The 25,353-nt window shown below is 35.2% G+C and overlaps 1 protein-coding gene across 19 annotated transcripts in view; it reads left to right on the forward strand.

Annotated features, from left to right (window-relative positions):
- Positions 1–14,001: 14,001 nt before the first annotated feature.
- The window catches only part of LOC126747529 (heat shock protein 70 A1-like), a 402,096-nt gene continuing 390,744 nt past the window's right edge, over positions 14,002–25,353 (forward strand). For 5 of the 19 annotated variants that reach the window (XM_050456227.1, XM_050456225.1, XM_050456226.1 and 2 more), the window contains exon 1: positions 14,040–14,970. In XM_050456227.1, the coding sequence (XP_050312184.1) occupies positions 14,212–14,970 (759 nt within the window). In that variant the 5' untranslated portion in view covers positions 14,040–14,211. Of the gene's footprint in view, positions 14,971–25,353 lie in introns of all 19 variants that reach the window. The other 14 variants (XM_050456234.1, XM_050456232.1, XM_050456233.1 and 11 more) reach the window with 7 other exon arrangements.

Genomic DNA, 25,353 nt, shown 5'->3' on the forward strand with positions numbered 1-25,353 from the left:
GCTATATCTTCCTCGGCGTATTTCATGAAACGAGTTTTGTGTAAGTTTGCTATTGCCAGCAGTTCTTTTTTTATCAAATTTGCTTCAAACGCAATACCTTTTGCAGTCAGCCAATCGATAATTTCTTGCTTTCTCCAACTTGAAGTTGGCGTCTTCTCTATTCGCCGTGAATGATCCAAGCTTGCGTTATCCATAACCACCACCGAATTAGCCGGAAGAAATTTTATCATTTCACCAAAATAGTCCTCGAAAACGTCTGAGTTCATGTCTTCATGGTAATCTCCTGTGCGAGTCGACTCAAAGGTTAGCAGACCTTCTTTTAAAAATCCCTCTTCGCTTCCAATATGTGTAATTATAAGTCTTTTTCCTTTTCCCGAAGGTACTTTAATACCCGTAGACAGGCCTTCTATGAAAGCTTGGCGAGCACTGGTTATATTTTTGTCTTGCCACATTTTTTGGACTATATAACCTTCGTTAATCCACGTCTCATCAAGATAAAAAACTTTCTTTTGCTCCCTGCGGTACTGCTTGATACTTCTCAAGTATTGTCGTCTACAACAAACAATTTCGTCGCTCTCCAGTAAAAGTGCTTTGCGGTTATGCTTTTCCCAGGCAAAATCCATATTTTTTAAAGTTTTCCATAAAAGTTTTCTACTTATCAACGGAATACTGTCATCTCGGCCAAGCTCCATTAAAATGTTGTCTAGGATGGGTATTTCCTTTTTAAAATAAAAAGAGTGAACTTTTCTTCGAATTATACATTAAGCATTTTCATCAAGGACTTTTGTAGGTCGTCCTGGCTTTTGCTTGGGAGATTCCACTTGACCTGCTACTTTTCTTTCCCGCAACAATTTGAAAATGGTGGACTTTCCAATTCCACTCATTCGAAAACATTTTTCAACAATTTCTTGCACAGTAAAAATCGTGTTTTATGCAATCATGTACATTTAAAATAATAACTTTTTCACTCAGCGATAGTGGAGAATTTTTAGTACATCTTTTCGTTGGACTGAATACCTCCATTTTTTAAATATTGGGATAATAATATTGTGATTACACTACAGCGTAGCAGTGACTACTAACGTTTAAAATATGATTTAAAAGTATTTATAGTCTGTATATATTACCTGACCCCATTTTTGCATGTTACAAAGCGTTAAAAGATAGGTACCTATACAAAAGGATTAAAAGTATTTATTTAGTATTTAATCTCTTTCAAAATAAAGGCATTTAATCCGTGAAAATTAAATTCATAAATATTATAAGTACCTGCGCCTATGAACTACCACGAAATGTAGCCAAACAGAACGGAATTCCCCAGTTTATTGCTCTATACACTTCTGAAATAGAGTATAGTTGTTTCGTATTTCAATACCAGTAATGATTTTAATGGGATTAAAAAGACATACTTAGTAAATCCGTCTATAATTAATAAAATGTGTTTATAACCTTCAGAAGTCGTTTTAAATGTACCAACACAATAGGCGTGAATTGTATGGAAGGGAATGGGTTTTTTTTCAATCGAATAAAGAAAACCTTGTTTAGGACCAGATTGCTTTTTATTTGAGACACAGTTTAAGCAATGTAAAATATATTTTCGCACAAAAGCGTTCATTAGAGGAAACCAAAATTGCTCTTTTATTTTACTTAATGTCTTATCGGCGCCAATATGACAAAGCTCATCATGGTATATGCGGACCAAGGCAAAACGGGATCCCTTAGGAACAAAATATCTAAACTCGTTATTTTCACTTTTCCTGCAAAGTAAGGAATCTTTCATACCATAATCCGAAATTATCCCCTGTTCCCCTCTTTCTAACTTAATAATTAAATCCTGGGTTTCATTGTCTTTAGTTTGTTCGACTTCAAGCCATGAACTTTGATGTATGATATTTACACGATGGCCTTCAGATGGAGGATTCCTGCTAAAATAATCTGCATGCTGAACATATTTACCCTTACGATACCCAATGTTAAAATCAAAATCTTGCAAGTAAATCCACCACCTTGCAATGCGTGGAAGTAGGTCCTTCTTATGAGCTGTAGCTTTAATTGCATTACAATCTGTTATTATTTTAAATCTAATACCCAATAAATAAATACGGAAATATTTAATTGAATTAACGAGGGCTAATGTCTCCAGCTCATAAGAATGATACCGCGATTCTTCTGGGGTAATTCTTGTGCTAAAATATGCAACAACACGAAGTTCCGAATTATGTTTTTGAAATAAGACTGCCCCGTACCCTATGGAACTTGCGTCCGTATGTAATTCTGTCGGTAAAGTAGGATCGAAAATAGTTAATAAGGGCTCGTTGCTTAAATGATTAAATATGTAATTCCGTGCTGCATTTTGCTCTTCTCCCCATTCCCAAGTAACGTTCTTTTTTGTTAATTTTGTAATACAAGCTGTTCTACTGGCAAATTCGGGGACGAACTTGCGAAAATAGCTTGCAAGTCCCATCATTTGTCTTACCTCTTTAACGTTAGTCGGTAACGGTGAATTTATTAGAGCGGATATTTTACTTTTACCAGGCCTAATGCCATCAGCTGACACATTCCGACCTAAATAATCGACACTCTTTTCAAAGAAACGGCATTTTTTTATATTTAGAGAAAAGCCTGCTTTAGCCAAAGCTTCAAGTACTTGTTCTTAAGAATTGAGACCCTCATCAACATGAGAGCAAGGAATCAATATGTCGTCGAGATAAACTAAAGCAATAGAGTCTTTAAGAGGCCCCAAAGCTTGATTTATGGCCCTTTGAAAAACAGCTGGGGCATTAGCCAAGCCAAAGAGTACTCATAATGTCCATCGGGCGTAACGAAAGCCGTTTTTGAAATCGAATCCTCGGCAATTGGTATTTTATGAAAACTAGCATGCCATATCTAGGGCTATGAATAATTTACCTTTACCTAACCGATCTAATTGGTCTTCAATTAGTGGTAGGGGATATCTTATTTTTTTGCGTATTACGGTTAAGTGCTCAAAAATCTACACAAAGCCTATCTCCCCCATCTTTCTTTTTTTACTAAAATGACAGGGGTAGCAAAACAAGAATTAATCTGTCGAATAATATTATTGCGTAATAAATCTGCAACTAAATTTCTGACCTTTTCCCGTTCAATTATGGATAGTCTATATGAACGATAGTTTACAACGCAATCATTTTTTAAATCAATTTTAAATGAAATCAGTTTTAACACCACGTACGGCATTTCCGAAAGTAAATATTTCTTTATATTTTTCAAGCAACAATTTATTACGGTTTTCGAATTCAAGAGTGTTTACGTTAACATCGTTTAAGATATCGCCGCCCGACTCAGCCAAAATATAAACACGATTGGGAGCAGATTTATTACGGACTATACCAATACCCTCTTTGTCAACTGAAATAGTTACATCATTGTGATATACCGCATCTCTACCTATTATTGCTGCATAGTCTAATTGATAATTTCGAACAAGATAAAAACAAATCTCAATTGCAATATTCTCGCACTCTACCGTAACCACAGTTTTACCGTAAGTTGATACCTGACCACCTCCTAACCCTTTTAAAAATGTAACGCAATATTCAACATTACAACTCACTACATTTACTGTTTTTTTCTGACATAAGGGAATAGGTGGACCCAGTATCAATCAAACAATATACGGGGATACCCTTAATCACAGTTAGCCTTAAATTATTAAATGAATTTAACTCCATGCAACAATTGTCAGGCCAAAAATTAATTTAATTTCAAATCCGGTGGCGGTAAATAAATATTTTAATTTTAATATATGGGGCGTTTACCAATTTTTATTATAAAAACAATATTAATCAAATAAATCAAATACTAATCTTAGTGATAATTACTTACATTATATATTTAAAAACCACGATACTTCAATTACTTGTTGATTATGTTGATAAATATGTTGATACATGTAAGAAGGAGCAATAAATAAAAATAAAAAAAAACTGCTTCACCAACGATCTATTTTAAAAAAAAGGTTATGCAAGCCAACTCGCTAATGCGTACAATACGACGTACCGTCTCAATCTGATTTTTTTTAATCTAGCATGCCTTAAACTTAAAAGTCCCTATATCATATTACAGACTAAACATAAACAAAGACATCTAAAGCTAAAAGGTCGAAAACTATAAATCTTTCAATAAAAGTTCGTCAGCACATCACTTGAATACCCATTAGAAAATCCAAATAGAGGTTCTTTTGTCGTTTCTTTTGAAGCTTGACGCCCAAATTCTATGAAATGCTCACACGGCCAGACTGACAGAAAATTCGCTCTCGAGTTTTCCCTCATTTCTAGCAACATTGCCAGAATGAGAGACCTGCAAACCTCGCCTTGAAGATTAGACTTCAACATCTGTAAAAGAAAAGATTTCCGCACAGCTAATGTTATAACAAGCACAAGGAAAAACAATGTTTGGCGCATAGCAATAGAATTACCAAACTATTTTAGCATAATATAGCGATTTGACATACCAAAATAAAATTTTTAGCACACAGCAATAAGAAAAGATATTTGCACACAGCAAAATACAATTTTAGTCCACAGCAAATTAAAAAAAATATATTTGCACACAGCAATAAAAAAATATTTGCACACAGCAAAAATAAAATTTATCACACAACAATAAAATAAAAAACGTTTGTTGTTACTCTAGTACAAATAAATAAATGCTCACATCATCTGACTAACATCTGACTAAACTTACGATTAACAGTTAACAGCAGTCGTATCTTCCGAGAATTCACCGGGCCAAGTACGAATCATGTCGATCGCCACAACTCTTTTCTTATTCGTTGCTAAGTTTTTTAATTCAAATCGTTCGTTTGGAAGAACTGCCGTTACTTCAAATGGACCATCATATTTTGCATCCAATTTAGCCAGGTGAGAGTTACCAGAAGGATGGTAAACAAAATCGCCAACCTTTATTTCTTTAGCGCATTTTCGTTTTTTATCAAATAACTTCTTTGAGTACTCATCCTGTTGCTTCATATATTCGTATGCCAGTTTTCTGTCTCTCTCCAATGCGGAGTTATTTTCGGCCCTTACGGTAAAATGTTCTGTTATAGCCTTTATGTTTTTATCGTCGCCGTTTTCACCCGTCAATAAATAAAATGGAGAAAACCCAGTACTTTTTTGTTTAGTTGAATTTAAAGTATGCTGCAGTTTTGCAATAACGTTTGGCCATTCTGCCTTATTTTCAATTTCAGTTCGTATTAGATTTAAAACGGTTGAAACATACCTCTCAACCTGACCATTACCGCGAGGGGCACTTTTAGCAATAAGATGTTGATTTATTTTTAAGTCTGATAATAACCCTTTTACCGACCGATCTGTAAAATTTGTGCCCCGATCAGAAATAAATCTGCTAGTATTTCCAAAAATATTTAAATAGATCTTTAACTGGCAGCACATTTCCGCTCCAGAGAGGGACTTAAGCGGGACAAGAAAAATGTATTTTGTAAAAGCGTCAATTAGGAGTAAAAGGTACTTATACCCTTTAATTGATTCTGGGAATGGCCCAACACAATCGGCATGCACGGTGTGAAAAGGAACAGGGAGCTTATTAATGGGATGCAACTGCCCTTGTTTTGGGCCAGAATATTGTTTACTTGCGATACATTTTAAGCAGTGATTGCAATATTTTCTTACAAATTTTGCGATCCCAGGAAACCAAAAATAATGATTGACTTTCGCAAAAGTTTTGTCAATTCCAATATGACATTGCTCGTCATGGAATAATCGTAACAAGCCAAGGCGGCTTCCTTTTGGAACAAAAGCTCTATAGATGGGGGGATTTTGCCCTGGATTAATTTTTCGAAACAAAATGTCGTTTTGGCAAAAGTATTCGGTAGTTAGTTGTCCTTGCCTTAACTTTTCTATAACTTCTTGGGTCTCTGAGTCCTTACTTTGATTTATTTTAAGCCAATTATCTGTGGAAATTGTTATAACATTATGGACTTTCGGTGATATTGGATTTCTGCGAAGATAGTCGACATGAGGAGTATGCCTACCCTTCCTATGTTCTATTTGAAAATCAAATGTTTGAAGAAAACACCACCATCGCGCGATGCGCGGAAGAAGATCTTTCTTACTTTGTGTTAGTTTTAAGAAATTACAATCCGTCACTATTTTAAAAGGAATCCCTGTCAGGTAAATTCTAAAGTGTTTAACGGAATAAAATACAGCAAGCGTTTCGAGCTCGTACGAGTGGTAATTTGACTCATCTTTGGAAGCACGCTTAGAAAAATATGAAACAACTTTTAGCTCTTTCCCATGACGTTGAAATAAAATTGCTCCATAACCTATTGAACTAGCATCTGTGTGTAGCTCTGTTTCCAACTCCGTATTAAAAACTGCTATGAGAGGTCTCTGACTAAGAAAGGCACAAACATAGCTTTTTGCTACTTCCTGTTCTACCCCCCCATTAAATTTTACATTATTTTTTGTCAAATTTGTAATACAGGCTGTACGAGATGCAAATTCTGGGATGTATTTCCTAAAATATCCAGCTAGGCCCATAAATTGCCTTACCTCCTTTACATTCTTAGGGTCTGGGGCATTTAAAAGTGCATTGACCTTATGTTGCCCTGGTCGGACACCACTAGCCGATATTTCTTGACCTAAATAATCAATAGATGTTTCAAAAAAACGACATTTTTTGATGTTTAAAGAGAATCCAGCAGTTGCTAAGGCTGTTAAAACTCGCTCTAGCTTTATTAATCCTTCCTCGATCGTAAGAGAAGTAATTAAAATATCATCTAAATAAATTAAGCAGTCTTTATCCCGCAATTTTCCTAAAGCATTACAAATGGCACGCTGAAACACAGCGGGTGCATTCGAAAGGCCAAAAGGGACCCTCGGGTACTCATAGTGGCCATCTGGGGTAATAAACGCGGTTTTCTCGATAGAGCCCTTGGCCACCGGAATTTGGTGGAACCCAGAAGCCATATCAAGTGTAGTAAAATACTTGTTTTGACCTAGCCTGTCAAGTTGTTCATCGATTCTGGATAAGGGCCACTTGTCTTTTATTGTAATTTTATTGAGAGCTCGATAATCACAGCACAATCGGGAACTACCATCCTTTTTATGGACTAAAATAACAGGGCTGGCATAAGGGGAATTGCTCTCACGAATAATTTTATTTTTTAATAAATCGTCTATTATAGTCTTAAGTATCTCCCTTTCAAAAAGAGGCATACGATAAGGACGATAACAGATTATTTTGTTCTCAGAAAGATTGATTTCAAATTCGGCAGTTTTTACTGCAGAAACAGAGTTCCCGGTTGTAATATTTGCTGCAATTTTGTAAGCATTTTCTTTAGGTCTTCTAAATAATTACCTTGCAAAGGTGACAAAATATTGTCAGGAAAATCTGTAAATGAATTTATTGAAATCGAATCGGCTTTACAGGTAGGACTTTCCAAATAAATTCTGGTACCGCTAGAATCGGTGCAAATTTTTACGCCCTTATAATTTAAAAGATCCCTACCTAAAATAGCGTCAAAAGATATGTCGGTGTCATCAACTATACAAAATGTTATTTTAAAGGCAGTCCCATTATTTTCAATATTTATTGTAGTTTTTGCTAGAGATGAAACAAAGCTACCTCCAATTCCCTTTAATAAAGTAAAATTTGTCTCCATGTGGCAACTTAATTTACCAGCAATCTTTTTAGAAAGTAAACTACACTCAGCCCCGGTATCAATTAGACAATTTACTTCAAAATCTTGAATTTTAAATTTTGTACAAAATTTGTCATCTAGCTCAATACAAAAATTATTGATATTAAAACCTTTCTGCTTTTCTTGTTTAAGTTTTTGAAAACATTTATCAGCGGTATGGCCAAGTTTATTGCAAAAATTACATTTTATTTTAGAGATAAACGAGCTATCAGCTTCTTTCTGTATAAAATTTGATTTTGCATTTTCCGGACACTGCCTTTGTAAATGACCAGGCTTACGACAAAAGTAACACAATTTTACACTGGGTCCACTCGTCATACTGTCAGTGTTCGGAAAACGCCGTTTCAATCGATTGTTAAAATTACTGGTTGTAGGTTGAGCAACTTCATATGATGCAAGTAAAGTCAATAAGCTTGAAATTGAATCTAGTCTACTATTAAAAGCAGCAGTCTTAACGTGAATATCATCTAAGTCGCCTATAACCAGTTCCAACAATTGTTTTTTAGTTAAATCAAAATTAAGGGCTTGAATTAAAGAAATTTTTGTTCTGGCATACTCACAATATGAGGTGGCGCTTCGGCTGGTATACAGGCTGGCCTTACGAAACTTTTCGTTTAGATTCCTCTTTGGAGGATAGAAACTACAAATCTCCTCCCTAAAACTTTCCCATGATTTTTCAATTGGCTGCCACTTGTTATACCACTGTCTCGCTTCTCCCTGAAGTCCAGAAGCTGCTCTCGTTAATTGTTCAAGGGACGACCACTTAAATGTATCACCAAGCTTTTCAATTTGTTCACACCACTTGCTAGCTCCATCGCTATCACTTGGACAAAATTTCGGAATTTCGATAGCGGTCACAGGACTCGAATTACGACACGACACGTCTCTTAGTTCTTTAAGTGTAGCCGCCAACACTTCCGTTAATTGCTTCATTCTCGTAATTATGGTTTAATATAATAAAATTTCAAGTATTTTTCGCGGCCTCTTTATACTTGCGGATTAATACGCGAATTCTATCCCACTTCTGATGTAAGAAGGAGCAATAAATAAAAATAAAAAAATAAACTGCTTCACCAACGATCTATTTTAAAAAGAAGGTTATACAAGCCAACTTGCTAATGCGTACAATACGACGTACCGTCTCAATCTGATTTTTCTTAATCTACCATGCCTTAAACTTAAAAGTCCCTTTATCATATTACAGACTAAACATAAACAAAGACATCTAAAGCTAAAAGGTCGAAAACTATAAATCTTTCAATAAAAGTTCGTCAGCACATCACTTGAATACCCACTAGAAAATCCAAATAGAGGTTCTTTTGTCGTTTCTTTTGCCTGCTTGACGCCCAAATTCTATGAAATGCTCACACGTATGTCAAACATGTTATCTTCCTTTATTTGACGACTAGCTAGTGTCACCTAAAATAGTAAGGGCTTCCCCAGACGCTCCACTGCCGCTAAACAGTAATCATGTCAACCAATTAGACAAAGGATATATTTCTACTATATCCTTCTGTTTATTCGTGTCAATCGAGCCCCAGGTAAGGCCCCCAGTCTTACCAGACAGCACTCGAGGAATTGCGCATTCGTTCCTAATTGAACAGAGTCTTTCACACCTACTTGTGCGGGCATCTTCAAGATGCGCAAACAGATCTGTACAAACTTCTCATAATGGCCACATATCTACTCAAGATCAACTATTTCTCACATATTCACCACTATTAAATTTAGTACAAACAAATTTACAACTCTTTTTCCAACACACCACCTTACACACATTTCTCTCAAACGTTGCTTTCTGACTGACTCCCAATTAATATTTTTGGGTGTCCCCTTAACTCAATGAATATTAGAGATCTTTAGCAATATACGTTATTTTAAATATATCAAGTTATTAATTGATTATGGAATTAATTAAATTGAGATAGAATTATTATAGATCATTAAAAGAGTTTTGTTTTAAATGAGAATACATATATTAAAATATAAAATAAAAAAAATATATAATATAATAAAATGATAAAAATCAAATATGTTTTACAGAATCGTCTATTAAAACTAAAACTCAATATATTTTCTCAGCCGGTTTCCAAACAAAGTCATAACACTAAAAGTCTTTCATCAGCACATCGATACGATTCCATGAAACCCATCTTAAGTACCGAAATTAATAACCAGCCTAGCTTTCAATAAATATCGGGTGACCACTTGAGGACTGTGAGTCGGTGTCGGGCCATATTTTACTTTGCCTGACACGTGCTTCGCCATCAGAGTCATCGGACGAAGAAGAGCTTGTAGAACGACGCCGTTTTTTTTGCTTCGGCGACAAGGTTGGTGTATAGGAGCGGATCCTCTCTACCTTTTTACCTTCCATACTAGCACATACACTCGCACACAATCACGAACACTAAAATTCACAATTCACAACCACCAAAGAGGTTAAAATATGGTCCCTTTTGTAAAAGACGCAAACTTGGGGTCTTATTCCACTTCTGACTTTGTTAGAATACTATTTTAGGAAAAAATAGTAAAACCACGATATTTAAAATAAAACCGATTTATTAAACTTAATAATACAACGAGCCCGCTTAACGTGATAGCCTAAACTAAATCCCATTACATGTTTTTTTAAAAAAGAACGGGTAAAAATAATTTGCTGACCAAAAATCAAAATGTGCTACCAAAGCTATTTATCATCAAAAACTATTCAAAAGCGATACCTTATTGTTCTATACATATAAGTGCTTGCTACCAAAAAATAATCGAAATAGCACCCCTCTAAGGGGTAGTTTGTTCTTATCAATTTCTAATAAAAACGTGCTACCAAAACTATTTACCGCCGGAAACTATTCAAAATCGATAACTGATGTTACTATACATATAAGTGCTTGCTACCAAAAAATAATTGAAATAGCACCCCTCTAAGGGGTAGTTTGTTCTTCACAATTATTACTAAAAACGTATCCTACAGTCGGAAACTATTCAAACTTGGTATCTATTATAATATGTATAAATGCTCTCTACCAGAATATCATAATAGAAGTTGCACGCCACCAGGGAATGGTTTATCTTTGACAATTTTCATTAGCTACCTAAACTATAAAACTTGCTTCCTATTTACCCTAAGGGACTATTTAATCATGATTTTTAATTTTTGTTGTTGGGCATTAGAAAATTTGAAGAAGTAAAATAAACGCAATATAAATTTTCTGGTACGTAATTTATAATATATTAACATTTCCTGGTATAATATGTATTTTATTTGTTATGCGAGTATTAAAACTAACCAATTATGTTTATGAATCCTGGCATGTTGAACAGATAAGTTGTTTCGGTTTTTGTTGAAGACCTATGCAGTTGTGGTGGTACCAATGATAGCATTTCATACCCAAGATCATCTCTTCAAAAATATTGGAACACTTGGCTGCACCAATATGACAGAAACCGGCCGTATCCTCATCCCAATAATTAACTGATACACACTGTAGAAATTGTAATGATGTCGTCAGAGATTTTTCGCTTAGGTGAGGTAGTTGGTTGTTTTCCTTTATGATAATGTTTCCTTTAAAGCCTGCTGTACCTTTCTCTACTATATTTTTATCATAAGCAAAGGTACGGAAATTTAAAGTTATAGTGTAAAATAAATCAGTCAGTTGTTTTTTAATGTGAATTCTGTAATTGTTGATTTCTCGAGATTGATGGTATGCTAAAACCTTGGAAGATCCGGTAATTATGAGTTCAGACAGAAGAATGACATAAGCGCCACAGTCATATGAGTTATACTGAACAGGTAAATCTGTTGGCCGGTAGAGATTCCAATTTTCGGATAAACTTATGTGCTTTTGTTGATGAACGAACTGTAGTACTTCCATGATGAAGATAATTTCATTGCGATGTACTATATCACTTCTTATACTATTTAAGCATAGTATAGTATTGAACTTTTTCAGCACCACTATCAAAAGAAAATGTTCATTTTTTCAAACCGGAATTAATAAAATATCCTTCTCGTAAAGTCCAAATTTTAGAAAATAATTTGCAGCAGTCTTGAAACTATTATTATCTGATTCTAAGAAATTAACTAAATATCTTTCCACTGGAAAGATATCAACCGATGCTTTTATCTTTTTTTCGTTTACTAGAAAAGCTAAATAAACATCAATTATCACATCTGACAAATAAAGGTCTTTGAAGTTTACACCTCCTTCATCTTTCACAAGACATTCTAAATCCTTAGGATATATCTGTCTACCATAGATGATGCACTGTTTATTATTCTCAAATTTAAATGTTTTTGTAACATTCAAATCTGAAGCCATTTCCTCAAAATCTGACTCGTCACCATCGCTGGGTAAAGATGTTTGCCTCTCCATCGATGGTTCTTCTGGGATGGGACTGATGGAAGAAGCTTCTCTAAATATATAACACTATGTTAGAGATGTAACGATATAATGAACAAGGAATGTATTGTTTATCGGGTTTATCCAGGCAAAATTTAGCAATAAAAAAACCATAAAAACTGACAACGCACCGCATCCTAATCGACCGACATCGAAAAGAAAATTCGGGTGAAAAAAAGTTGCAGGTCTTCATTTTCTTGTTAGAGACAAAACAGTGGCAGCCTCAGTATTCTGGGGCATTTTTCGCGTTAAACCTGTTGGTATCTTGCAGATTTTTTTAGGACGTCTATGAATAGTAAAAATAAAGTTTTTTTACTAACCTGCGTAAAGAGCTTACTGTACACACGCTTGTCGATTTGTAAAGTCTGTCTTTTTGAGTTAAAGTACATAAAGTAAAACTGGACCGGTTTTGTTCATATTTTAAAATTTATTTAAATTTGAATACAAAACTTACTTGAGAGTCTCTTAAGGGCTTTCGCAATGCAATTCTTTCTTTCACTCATCAAAAATGGGATAATGTTGGGTTTCTCGAGAACATTAAATAAAATACAAGAATAAAGAATTTACTGACTCTGTAAAAGATAAGAGGTTAAAATGTACTCACCGAGAGTAAAACTTTAAAAAAAGCCCTCTCGCTATCCTCTCATATACTCCCATTTACATATTGAATTTATTGATTATATTATTATTTAGTAATCTAGTACTCTTCTTTCTCTAACAACTAGCTAGTGTCACCTAAAATAGTATGAGGGCTTCCCCTGAACGCCTAACTGCCGCTAAACAGTCTAGCATCAGTACCATCCCACCGAACAAAACTACCTCTTAGAGGGTTGCTATTTCAATTATTTTTTGGTAGCAAGCACTTATATGTATAGTAACATCAGTTATCGATTTTGGATAGTTTTCGACGGTAAATAGTTTTGGTAGCACGTTTTTATCAGAAATGGTCAAGAATAAACTACCCCTTAGAGGGGTGATACTTCAAATTGTTTTTTGGTAGCAGGCTGTCATACATATACTGCTATTAGATATTAAGTTTGAACAGTTTCTCTCTGTAAATAGCTTTGGTAGCACGCTTTTATTCTTGGTCAGTAAATTACACACCACCAAAAAGAACCTTCATTCTTGTTTATACTTTCTGGTGCGGTATCGTAGAAATGCTGAGTGGCCGTCTTTGCGTTCTTCTTGCTAACATAGGGTTACCTTAACTTTTTCTAATTAACTTTTGAAATTTTTCTAATGGCACTGATAACTCAATTTCCTTAAAAATTGACATAGCGCCTTCTTTGCCTGTGGTCTTCATTTATTAAACCATTATGAAATTTTCATAGCTACCTAAGTAATTAATTTATTAATTTTTTATGAAAATAGTCTCTTTCTTAACATTAAAAAATGTGAAAGTATAACCTTTTTAAGAAATAAAAATAAAATAAATTATCAATATAAATTTAATGATATTTGCTTACCTAAAGTGAACTACGTAAGCGATTGGGGAATTATTTTAATTATATTAATTTAATTTAAGTATATCGAACGGTATCGTTACAGATTTAAGTTCATATTTCTTTTAAATACGTGAATAAGTCTATTTTCTTCTTCTTTTCAATTTTTGAGCGTGTGAGATAAAAATTTCTAAATTGATTTTTGCTATAAGTGACGTAATACCCAATATAATAAGTAACTCATTATGAATTCGTCACAACAACACAAATTTTACTTAAAACAAAACATAATACGTAATTTTCTGAATATAAATATTATCATTAAAACCAAAACAGTAATTGGCCTTGTAAAAGTATATTTTTGTGCCGCCGTATATAAAAATAATCGAGGTCGCGTCAGCTGATGGAACATACAGCGAAATTTCTAGAGCTCGTTTCCTCTGTTCCTCGCAATCCTGAATAAACTGAGTCTCGAACGTTCGTTCGATTTCGTGACGCAGGCCCACGAGTATAAATACGATCCCGACTGCTGCTCCGCTCAGAATAATTCGAAAAAGCAAACGAGAAAGCTAATAAGCGAACGATACGATAAGCGAATTTTTACACGAGTGATAAAGTGATTATTGAGAGTGATTTTTCAAGTGAAATTCGATCAAGTGACAGCAAAATGGTGAAAGCTCCCGCAATTGGTATCGACTTGGGCACTACATACTCCTGTGTGGGTGTCTGGCAGCATGGAAAAGTGGAAATTATCGCCAACGACCAGGGCAACCGCACAACACCCAGTTATGTTGCCTTCACCGATACAGAGCGTTTAATTGGAGATGCCGCGAAGAACCAAGTGGCTATGAACCCTGCGAACACCGTCTTCGATGCCAAAAGGTTGATCGGACGCAAATTTGACGACCCAAAAATCCAACAAGACATCAAACATTGGCCATTTAAAGTCGTTAGTGATGCTGGCAAGCCAAAGATCGAGGTGGAGCACAAGGGCGAGAAGAAACGGTTTTCTCCTGAGGAAATCAGTTCTATGGTTTTAAGCAAGATGAAGGAAATCGCTGAGGCATATTTAGGACAATCGATTAAAGATGCTGTAATCACTGTGCCAGCATACTTCAATGACTCCCAAAGACAAGCAACCAAAGATGCCGGAGTGATTGCCGGATTGAATGTTATGAGAATTATCAACGAACCGACTGCAGCCGCCTTAGCGTATGGCTTGGACAAGAACCTCAAGGGTGAGAAAAATGTTCTCATCTTTGACTTGGGCGGTGGTACCTTTGATGTCTCCATCCTAACCATCGACGAGGGTTCCCTGTTTGAAGTAAGAGCAACAGCTGGTGACACACATCTTGGAGGTGAAGATTTTGACAACAGACTGGTTAACCACCTGGCTGATGAATTCAAGAGGAAGTTTAAAAAGGACCTCACAACCAATCCGAGGGCTCTTAGAAGATTGAGAACAGCAGCTGAACGTGCCAAGAGAACTTTGTCATCAAGCACAGAAGCAACCATTGAAATCGATGCCCTATTTGATGGTATTGATTTCTATACTAAAGTTACCAGAGCCAGGTTTGAAGAGCTGAATGCAGATCTGTTTAGAGGAACTCTACAGCCAGTTGAAAAGGCCCTTGCAGATGCTAAAATGGACAAGGGTTCAATCCATGATATCGTTTTGGTTGGTGGTTCTACTAGAATTCCGAAAATCCAGCAACTTCTACAGAACTTCTTTAACGGCAAACAACTAAATCTAAGTATCAACCCAGATGAAGCTGTTGCATATGGTGCCGCTGTTCAAGCAGCTGTCCTCAACGGTGAAACTCATAGCAAGATCCAAGATGTGCTCCTTGTTGATGTGGCTCCATTGTCCCTTGGTATCGAAACTGCTGGAGGAGTAATGACGAAAATCATTGAAAGAAACTCCAGAATTCCATGCAAACAAAGTCAAACCTTTACCACCTATGCAGACAACCAACCCGCTGTAACTATTCAAGTATTTGAAGGCGAAAGAGCTATGACCAAAGATAACAACCTTTTGGGCACCTTTGACTTGACGGGCATTCCACCAGCCCCTCGTGGAGTTCCAAAGATAGACGTCACCTTTGATATGGATGCCAACGGTATCCTTAATGTTTCTGCCAAAGATACCAGCTCAGGCAAAGAAAGAAACATCACTATTAAGAACGACAAAGGCAGACTCTCACAAGCTGACATTGACAGGATGCTTTCAGAGGCAGAAAGGTACAAGGATGAAGATGAAAAGCAGAAACAAAAGGTGGCGTCCAGAAACCAACTTGAGGCCTATATTTTCCAAGTGAAACAAGCAGTAGAGGAGAGTGGGGACAAACTAAGCCCAGATGACAAGGCCATAGTACAACGAGAATGTGAGAATTCCCTGAAATGGTTGGACAGTAACACCCTGGCAGAGAAAGAAGAGTTTGAGGACAAGCAGAAGGAACTTCAAAGGATATGCAGTCCGATCATGGCAAAATTGTACGGAGGCGGCCCTCAAAGTCAACCTGGGGCAGGAGGCTGCGGACAACAAGCAGGAGGTTTTAGTGGCTCAAGCGGTGGACCAACCATTGAAGAAGTTGACTAAATTAATTTCTGTAAATTTGTAAATTATTAATGTAAAAATTGTAAATAATTGCCAATTTTTGTCTGGTAGAAAGTCATTATTAAGCTTTAAATGTTCCTAAAATATGTATGTAGATTAGTCCTGGTAATACAAATGTAATTAAGACTGTATATTTGTGATATAGACTGAGTTTAGTTTAATAAATTTGAACACTCAAACATTTTTCTTGCGTTTCATTTAAACTCTTGGGTACCATCATCATATACATTACGTCAAATATTGATGGTTTTTGAGATTATATCAAACCTTTCTGAGCAATTTGGGTTTTCATCTCGTTTAACTGTTTTTATCTCTTCTTATCTCACTAAACGTCCTCAACATGTTGAATTCTTTGGACACAGCTCAACTAAAATAGTCGCTCCTTCAGGCATACCACAAGGCTCCATATTGGGACCTCTACTTTTCAACTCATTTATTAATACCATTTCTAAGGACCTAGAAGTAAACAGCTTATTATACTGTGATGATAAAAAATTATGCTGTAGAATTTGTACTATTGAGGACTGCATTAAACTCACTCTAAGCAGCCAATAACTCAGTGAATGAATGGTTCAAGAATAACAACTTGCCTCTAAATGTCTCAAAATGCCGTGTGGTCTTCTACTTCTTAAAAAGAACTGTGTTACTTACCAATACAAAATTGATAATGTGACAGTACCAAGATCAACCCACTTTAAAGACTTAAGAGTCATTTTTGATAGCTCACTTTCATTTACTTTTTATATCGAAGATATCATAAAAATAAGTTATAAAATGCTGGGTTTTGTTGTCAGGAACTCAATATCTCTAGCATTGAACTCCTGTACTTTACCTATGTGTTCGTTCAATTTTGCAATATTCTTCTCAAGTCTGGTCGCCATACTAACAGAACCATATTCAAGAGCTTGAAAATATACAGAGAAAATTTCTTAAATTCCTTTGGTTTAAATGCGAAAGAGTGTGCCCGGAAATCGGCTTCTCACATGATCGTTTGCTTGATTCAGGTAAATCTTTACAGGAAAAAAGAGATCCGGCAGATTTACAGTTCTTACATAAATTAATTAATGGCGTAATTGCTCGCCAGAGATCTTGCAAGTTCTAAATTTACACACTCCTTGGCAATCAGCTCGCAGGTCTCAAACTTTTTACCTTTTAATACCTCGAACCAACATTACAACATTTTCGCCTATACGTAGAGTTTGCAACTCTATACAGAATCAATACAATATATTTAACTGTAGCGTAAGCGAAATTAAAAAAATTCGCTTAGTTTAGATAATCCTGTTTTCTTCTTTTTATATATTTAATAATAATATATCATATCTGTAATATTAATTTTATTTTGATAAGAAGATTTCATGTTTATATACATCGTTTCCACTCTATTATTGGTGTTTCTCTGTTGAGTTATTTCTTTGTTGGGTAAGTAAATAAATAAACAAATAAATATTCCAAAACTTGACTTGAAGAGTAATTGTTTGTGTTATTTTTATAGGATGATCGAGTTTTTTGTTTAACTGTAAGATGAGGAGAACTGTTGAGTTGATTTGCAATTGCAGACACTCATTGGCTTAGAGCAATTTTAGAATATTAGATGTAAATGAAACTCTGATAAAAATTAAAAACACACTGTATTTGTCACAAAAAATGAGGAATATATGTGACCGTTTACTTCAAGGCTCGTGGTGATTCTGTCTTTTTGTCAACGAATCAATCCCCACTTTGACTCGTCTGTGTTTATATAATAAATCTTAAGATAAAGCGGCACTGTTGTGCCTAATTTGAATACCATAGAACATACAAACTAATTCGTTCGAAAGAACGCTAACACAGCCAGCCTGACGTTGGGACGCTCTCGGCCTCGGCTCAACTGACCATAAGCTATGCTTATGTTAACTCGATCTCATCCTGACTACTTTTAATAGTCCTGGCACCGGAGTTATATGTTGAAGCAAGATACATAGTGATTTTATCTAGTTTTATAACTATAAAACTAAGATAAAATAAAACTTTGTTTATGTTTAAATCACTTGTTAGAGAGCAAATATGTGCCCAAACAAATATAAAAACAATTTGTCCGAAAGCAGTGTAATATGTCCAAGCGGTTCTACGGAAGCAAACAATAAAATATGCCCAAACAAATGTATAAAAATAATTTGTCAGAAAGCATCACGAGTGTCCAAGCTCAAAAACATTAGTCAGAAAGTATCACAAATGCCCAAGCTTAAAAAAAATCAAAAAAATTAGCCAGAAGGTAACACAAGTGCCCAAGCTCAATATAGATTAAACTGTAAATGCTAACACGGTTATTTTCAATTAAAAAATGGCATTTACGTTGTGTTCGGTATCATTAGAAACATAAGTTTCGAGCAAATCCGAACAGTTCTCAGGACTCCAATTTTTGGGCCAAAGACGCATCTAATAAGCAGCTGCTGCCGTAACTCTGGTAGAGTCAGCTACATCAGCAACTTTTCCAAGTTCATATCGGCCTGGAGATAATACGTGCGTCACTTTGTGTAAGACGTGAGTTTATTTTACTTATTATATTTTATCTGTTTATGTTTTTGTCCACCATCAAAAATTAATTAAAAAGGCATCGATAACCGATGGGAATGTTAAGGGCCGACATGTAAAGATAGGGACGGTCTGTGAGAATCTTTAAGTTTTATGATTTTAAGAGGTCTTTCGGAGGTAACAAAATAAATAGAAATAGCACTTACTAGTACTTATGCGGTACTGTGCTTTTATTGAACCATTTATACCTGTCACATTACAAAGAAGAGAGTTTTCACTAAGCAATGTTTTACCTTCTGTTTTTCCCATTATTTTAATCATTATCAGTATAAAGAAAGTAATATTTAAATGCGCATCCTTCCGTACTAAGGTATATCTAATACCTTGGTACGTAAAACAATGCTAGCCAGTGAAAGTAGGTGTGCATTATTTTGTATGACTGTGTAATTGGCCATTGCATCAGTGTGTTGTTTTGTGCAGTGTTTGCGAGCACTATCCAATCAACATGATTTTTAATGCTGGACACCAGGTTTTGTTCTACCTAGTGTAAGAGTAAAAGTTAAACACTCATCATTTCCCAAAATAACATTTATATTCCCGTAATATTAATTATAACTTATATATTTATTATAATAACGAAATATTCGACAAACTTCAGCCGATATCTTTTTGTCACTGCCTCCTGCCTCGCTGCCATTCTCCACCGTCGTGGCTTATCGCTGACGCATCATTTTTAGAATTCCTTAACATTCGGGCATCCTCTTCTGATCTGACCTCAGATTCTAGTGGTTCCCCATCTGAAATAGATAAAGAACATGACATACTTCTGATAATCTTACCCTGTTCGAATAATAATTTTCTTTGCACCCCAAAAACATTTAACATAAAATCATGATCAATGGACATATCGAACCTTACGATTCCCAATCTTGTGCATAATGTCTGATCTTAGTACCTCTTAGTATGTACCCTTTTCATCAAACACCTCTTATTTTATTAACCATAATTTGATGTTGTGCTTAGTATTTGGTGCTATAGTACCTCATAGTATGTACTTACTCCAAATACCTCACATTATTTCCACGGTTTGGTGCATATTATGTAAACCTAGTACCTCATAGTACTTATTTTACATAACTCACATTTAATTTTGCCCCTTCGGCCTTATCATTTGTTAACCAAGTGAATTCTTACCCTTTAGTATAATCCACGGTTTCATCTTATCTACCGAGACCACTGTCTTCATCCCTCGAAAATCCTCTCTCATATACTGGACTTCGTACCTGTCATTTAAAAGGACGTTAGTAACCTTGAACGATCCTTTAAACTTAGCTAACAACTTTCTACTCGAACCGGTGGATGGTGCATCTGTCCTCAGGATCATTACAACCTCGCCCTTGTTGTATAATCGTGGTGGTTTTTAAAACTTGTCAAACCTTTCCTTTTGTTTTCCCTGATTTTCAGTTAACTTCCTTGAAATAATTTCTCTTAAATCTTCCAAACTTGTAAGGTCCGGTTCTCCCTGCACCGCATTTAATATCGGAGCTTCAGACACATTTTTTCCTTTATAACCAGCCAAAGCTTCCAAAGGTGTTGTACCAATGGCTGTATTAAAAGTCATGTTTAATGAACTTTGGACCTTCTTGACAACGGTATCCCAACGATCTTCAGCAACGCCAGCAGCACTGCACGAAAGTGCGTTTAATATCGTGCGGTTATACCTTTCGCACTGCCCGTTTGCTCTTGGAGTTGCTACCGCATTTAGGATATGTTTCAAGCCATAGTCCTCACAAAACTTCTTGAACGTCGCTGAGGTGAATGCTGTGCCTCTGTCTGACACAACTCTGGTGCTCCAAAAAATATACATAATGTTACTTAAAGCATTGACTACGGGTTTTGTAGTTACGTCCTTTACAGCCTCAATAAAACAGAATTTTGTAAAGCCATCCACTACAACTAGAAGATACTTGTTGTTCTGTTTACTTTTTATAAACGGCCCAAGATGATCAATATGGATTGTGTGGAAGGAGATAGCAACTTTTTCTATTGGGTGGAGATACCCCTCCTTTTTACCACTAGGGTTTTTATAATAAAGACAAGAAAGGCATAAGGACACATACTTTTTTACATATTTTCAAAGTTGTGAAAACCAGTAATTCTCAGTTATCTTTTTAACAGTCTTTTTAAATCCAAAGTGACCTCCTAACATATCAATTTGATATTCGATCAAAGGAAGTGGATATTTTTCTTTGACCGTGATTGCATTTAACTGGCGATAATCAATACATAGACGATGATCGCCAGTTTTTTTTTTTACCAATAGGATCGGACTAGCATAAGCCCACATTGATTTCCTTATGGATTATAAACTATAGGTTCGCTAGACTTACATGTTATTGTCAACTCAACTAATTCGGTTTTGCCTAATTCTTTTAGATTAAATGATATCCTATCTCGATATTCGTTTAATAGTACAAGTACTTGATTTTTTCCGAATCCGTGATATTGCCAAAATTCAACAAATCTAACGTTATTTGGTTATGTGAAATAGTATCAATTTCTACGGAGCAAATATTTTTAAGCTAAAAAGTATCATTACATTTAAACATAGCTATTTGAGGTTGATTCAAATAGTCAGAACCAATAATAACATTACATGAAAGACAAGTATCATTGATGATAAAGGTACTAACATTCCCTACTGAATCATCAATTTTAATATGAACATCACTAACAGTGTTGCACGATATGTAGTCACCCATAAAACTCTTTAGAAATACGGCATTATCAAGTGCAATATTTTCTATTTTTAGTTTTTCGGCTATTGACCTTTTAATAAGAGTATACAAGAGCTTCCTGTATCTATTAAACAATTATAAATTAATTCGCCATTAATATTAATATTTTTCGTATAAATATATTTTTTTTAAAACAATCTCCCGAATTTACATTTTGCATTTTATTTTTATTACAAAAACACCGATTTTTACTATGACCTAAATTATTACACAATTCACACTTAACTATAATTTTTGGACAATCTTTTACAATATGTGGTCCCTTGCAATTATAACATATTTTGTGGTTAGAATTTGAAGGTTTAACGAATTTACCTTTGTTGGCACTCGCCGATTTTTCTCGAACATCCGTATAATTAGAAACATTTAATTTTTTTGATTAACACTATCTAAATAACTTACGAACAACCCAACTGACTTAAAATTTGCCGCCTTAGCTGCTAGTTTTATATTCTCATTGCTTATTTCCTCGATAATACAATCTATTAAATTTACATCACTAATATTTAAATTTAATTTTTGTAACCTAGCGAGTTTTTCAAAACAATAGTCGCTTAATTTTTGATTAGGCATATGCACATAATTCGCGGCCTCAACAAATAATTTACCAAACTTAATCTTGCATGGAAATATTTCCATTAATAATACCTTCATTTCGGCCCATTGTTCACATTGTTTTTTTCTGTGAGTCATACCACTTCCTAACATTACCCCTTATTCTATATGTCGCAAGTTTTATGATTAAATTGTTGTCCCAATTATAAAAGTTCATCAATTTTGGTTATCCAATCTTTCGCCGTCATGCTTTCATTGGAGGCATCAAATATAGGTATTAAAGACTCATCGACACTTAAACTACCATAAGTACTTACAGTTTTCTCCTTATGTAATTTTTCACTCCGTTTTAATTGCCTTTTGAATTTTTTTATTTGTTTCTCAGCACTGTCCGAATCACTAGATGAACTAGAGGATCGTGTTCTACTTCTTTTCTTATGTTTTCCCATAGTAGACGTAAATAATCCTACTTCTGAATTGTAAGAGTAAAAGTTAAACACTCATCATTTCCCAAAATAACATTTATATTCCCGTAATATTAATTATAACTTATATATTTATTATAATAACGAAATATTCGACAAACTTCAGCCGATATCTTTTTGTCACTGCCTCCTGCCTCGCTGCCATTCTCCACCGTCGTGGCTTATCGCTGACGCATCATTTTTAGAATTTCTTAACACTAGATTGGACAACAACTCTTTAACAAGGTCTACTGATGCCTATAATTTGAAGGATGTTAGTCTTATAGTTAGTTTTATGGTATTGTGTACAGGCGCTATAAACCTGAAATGGCCTTATGTAAACGTACACTACCGCTCAAAAGTATTTGCCCACCATGTATTCTTTTTAATATTTTAAATTAGCTACAAAAATCTTATCTTTATACCTATTATTGGATATGATGGAATTTTAGGACGGATGGCGAGTCAAACAAAAACACAGTATTAAGAAACACTTCTAGTTTATTAAACATCTAAGATGAACTTAATTTATACTTATTACATACCTTAATTATTATTTAGCACAGAGCATCCAAACAACAAAAGAACCAAAGCCACACACCCACTATATCATTGTCAATTACCACCCTCGCAGCTGTTCAGCATAAGATCAGCCCAATTCACATCTGCGACCATCGCCACGGCATACGTTGTATTACTAAGCCCAATCAATAGGTGGCGCTACCTGAATAAAGTATGTGCAAAGCACTTTATTTCTGACACCTATATTTAGATTGTATCTCTTTTGTAAATTGCATATATGCTTTTAAACAGCATACCTATCAACTATGGTTCATTGAAAAACACTGAGTATTTAAAAATAGTCTTGCAAATAACAATCAATGTAGTGAAAATATGCACTTCTTCTAAAAAACTAATCTGTTTACAGCTCGTTTCCGATGAAATTTAAAACATTTAAAGGTGTTTGTGTAACATTGGTAAATAATTTCGCTTGCTTATTTGCGATTGTCACCGTTTCTTTGCTGGTTTTTCAACATTCTTTAAAATGGCTAAAACAAAAGAGTTATCGGTAGAAACAAAAGGTATTATCATTGGACTTAAGGCTGGAAAGACTAGCCGTCAAATTTCGACGGATTTGGGAATTCCAAGGCGGACTGTCGATTATAATGTTAGGAAATTCACCAGAGAAGGGACTATTAGCAACAAACCTCGATCGGGAAGGCCAAAGGCAACAAGTTCAAAGGAGGATTTAAATATTATAATTACAAGCAAACGCAATAGACGCCTTACTGCCCCTGAAATCACAGCAAAAATCAACAAGGAGTGTAAACAAGCGGTCAGTGTTTGGACAGTAAAACGGCGACTTTATAATGCTAGTCGCTACTGAAGGATGTTAATAAAAAGAAAAGACTTGAGTGGGCCCAATCACACAAAGAATGGTTGATGACTGGAAGAAAGTTCTCTGGAAAGACGAGTCGAAATTCGAGGTTTTTGGAGCAAGAGGCGAGTTTTGGTTCGCCGTTATACCAATGAAAGGGTCGCTGAGAACTGCACGGTGGCCTTAGTTAAACACGGTGGTGTTTCGGTGATGGTGTGGGGTTGTTTCGGAGGATCTGCAGTGGGCGATCTAATTAGAACAGAGTTACAAAACAATTTTAGGTGACAATGTACTTCCTTCTGGTACTCGAATAATTGGGGAAAACTTCATCTTTCAACATGACAATGACCCCAAGCACACGTCGAAATTGTGCAATCAATATTTAGGTCAATTACAAAGGCAACATCTTCTGAAAGTTATGGTATGGCCCCCACAATCACCGGACCTCAATCCTATGGAATTACTGTGGGATGAACTGGATAGACAAGTGCGAAAATCATGCCCCACATCAAAAGAAGACTTGTGGAGGATCATCCAAGAAGAGTGGCACAAGATACCTCAGGAAACTTTGGACAAATTAATTAGGAGACTACCGAAACTCTGTGAAGCTGTTATTAAAAATCGAGGCGGACATGTAGATGAATCCAAAATTGGATTTTTTTAAATTTAATTAATTGAAAAATGTATTTTTTATATTCATTTTGTTATAAATAAACCGTTTCATAAGAATAACTGATGGGTTTATTATTTTTAGTTATAACTTTAAAACAGCCATATGTGGGCAAATACTTTCGAGCGGTAGTGTATTTTACTTTTATTTAACAATCACAATAACTAGGGTAAAATATTTGCTCACAGGCTCACAGGCTCACACCTTTTACTTTTTAGGTATGTAGTATCGTATCATCTCTTATAAAAGATCTCGAATCCTGACTTAAGCAATACATCTATCATTCTGTCTTTTTACACGTTCAAAACATTACACCACAAGTTACTGTAAGTACATTCATCGTTTTGCTACTGTTTAAAAGTTTACCGTTGTAATACATCCTGACAAGATGTTGTACACTTATTAAAATCAAATAGCAATAACTGGAAGTAATATAATAGGCCCTCTCAAGAATTTAGGCCCTGATATTTTTCACTTTATTTTTGGGACACTGCTGAGTATAGGTCAGTAATTCTTCCTTTAACAAATTTGAGCCGCTGTGTATGCACTAATAGTTGTTTCTCTCTCTTTCTCGAATAATCAAGTGCGAGCTCGTATACGTAAGAGTGTAATAATAACCGGGTCAGGGGCCTGAGTATTGATCCGTTCGCTCTTGCCTTCTCGATAATTCTAGATGCAGAAACACAGTGGAACATAACGGGAATATTCTGCGTGTTTGTTTTGGTTTGCTAATTTTGCTAATTTTAATTATCAGCTGTTATATCTGCACTTGTTCAGAGGGCCAGATAAAACATAACAACAGACAGAATAATA

The sequence above is a fragment of the Anthonomus grandis genome, chromosome 19 (genome assembly GCF_022605725.1).
Source record: "Anthonomus grandis grandis chromosome 19, icAntGran1.3, whole genome shotgun sequence".
NCBI lineage: Eukaryota > Metazoa > Arthropoda > Insecta > Coleoptera > Curculionidae > Anthonomus > Anthonomus grandis.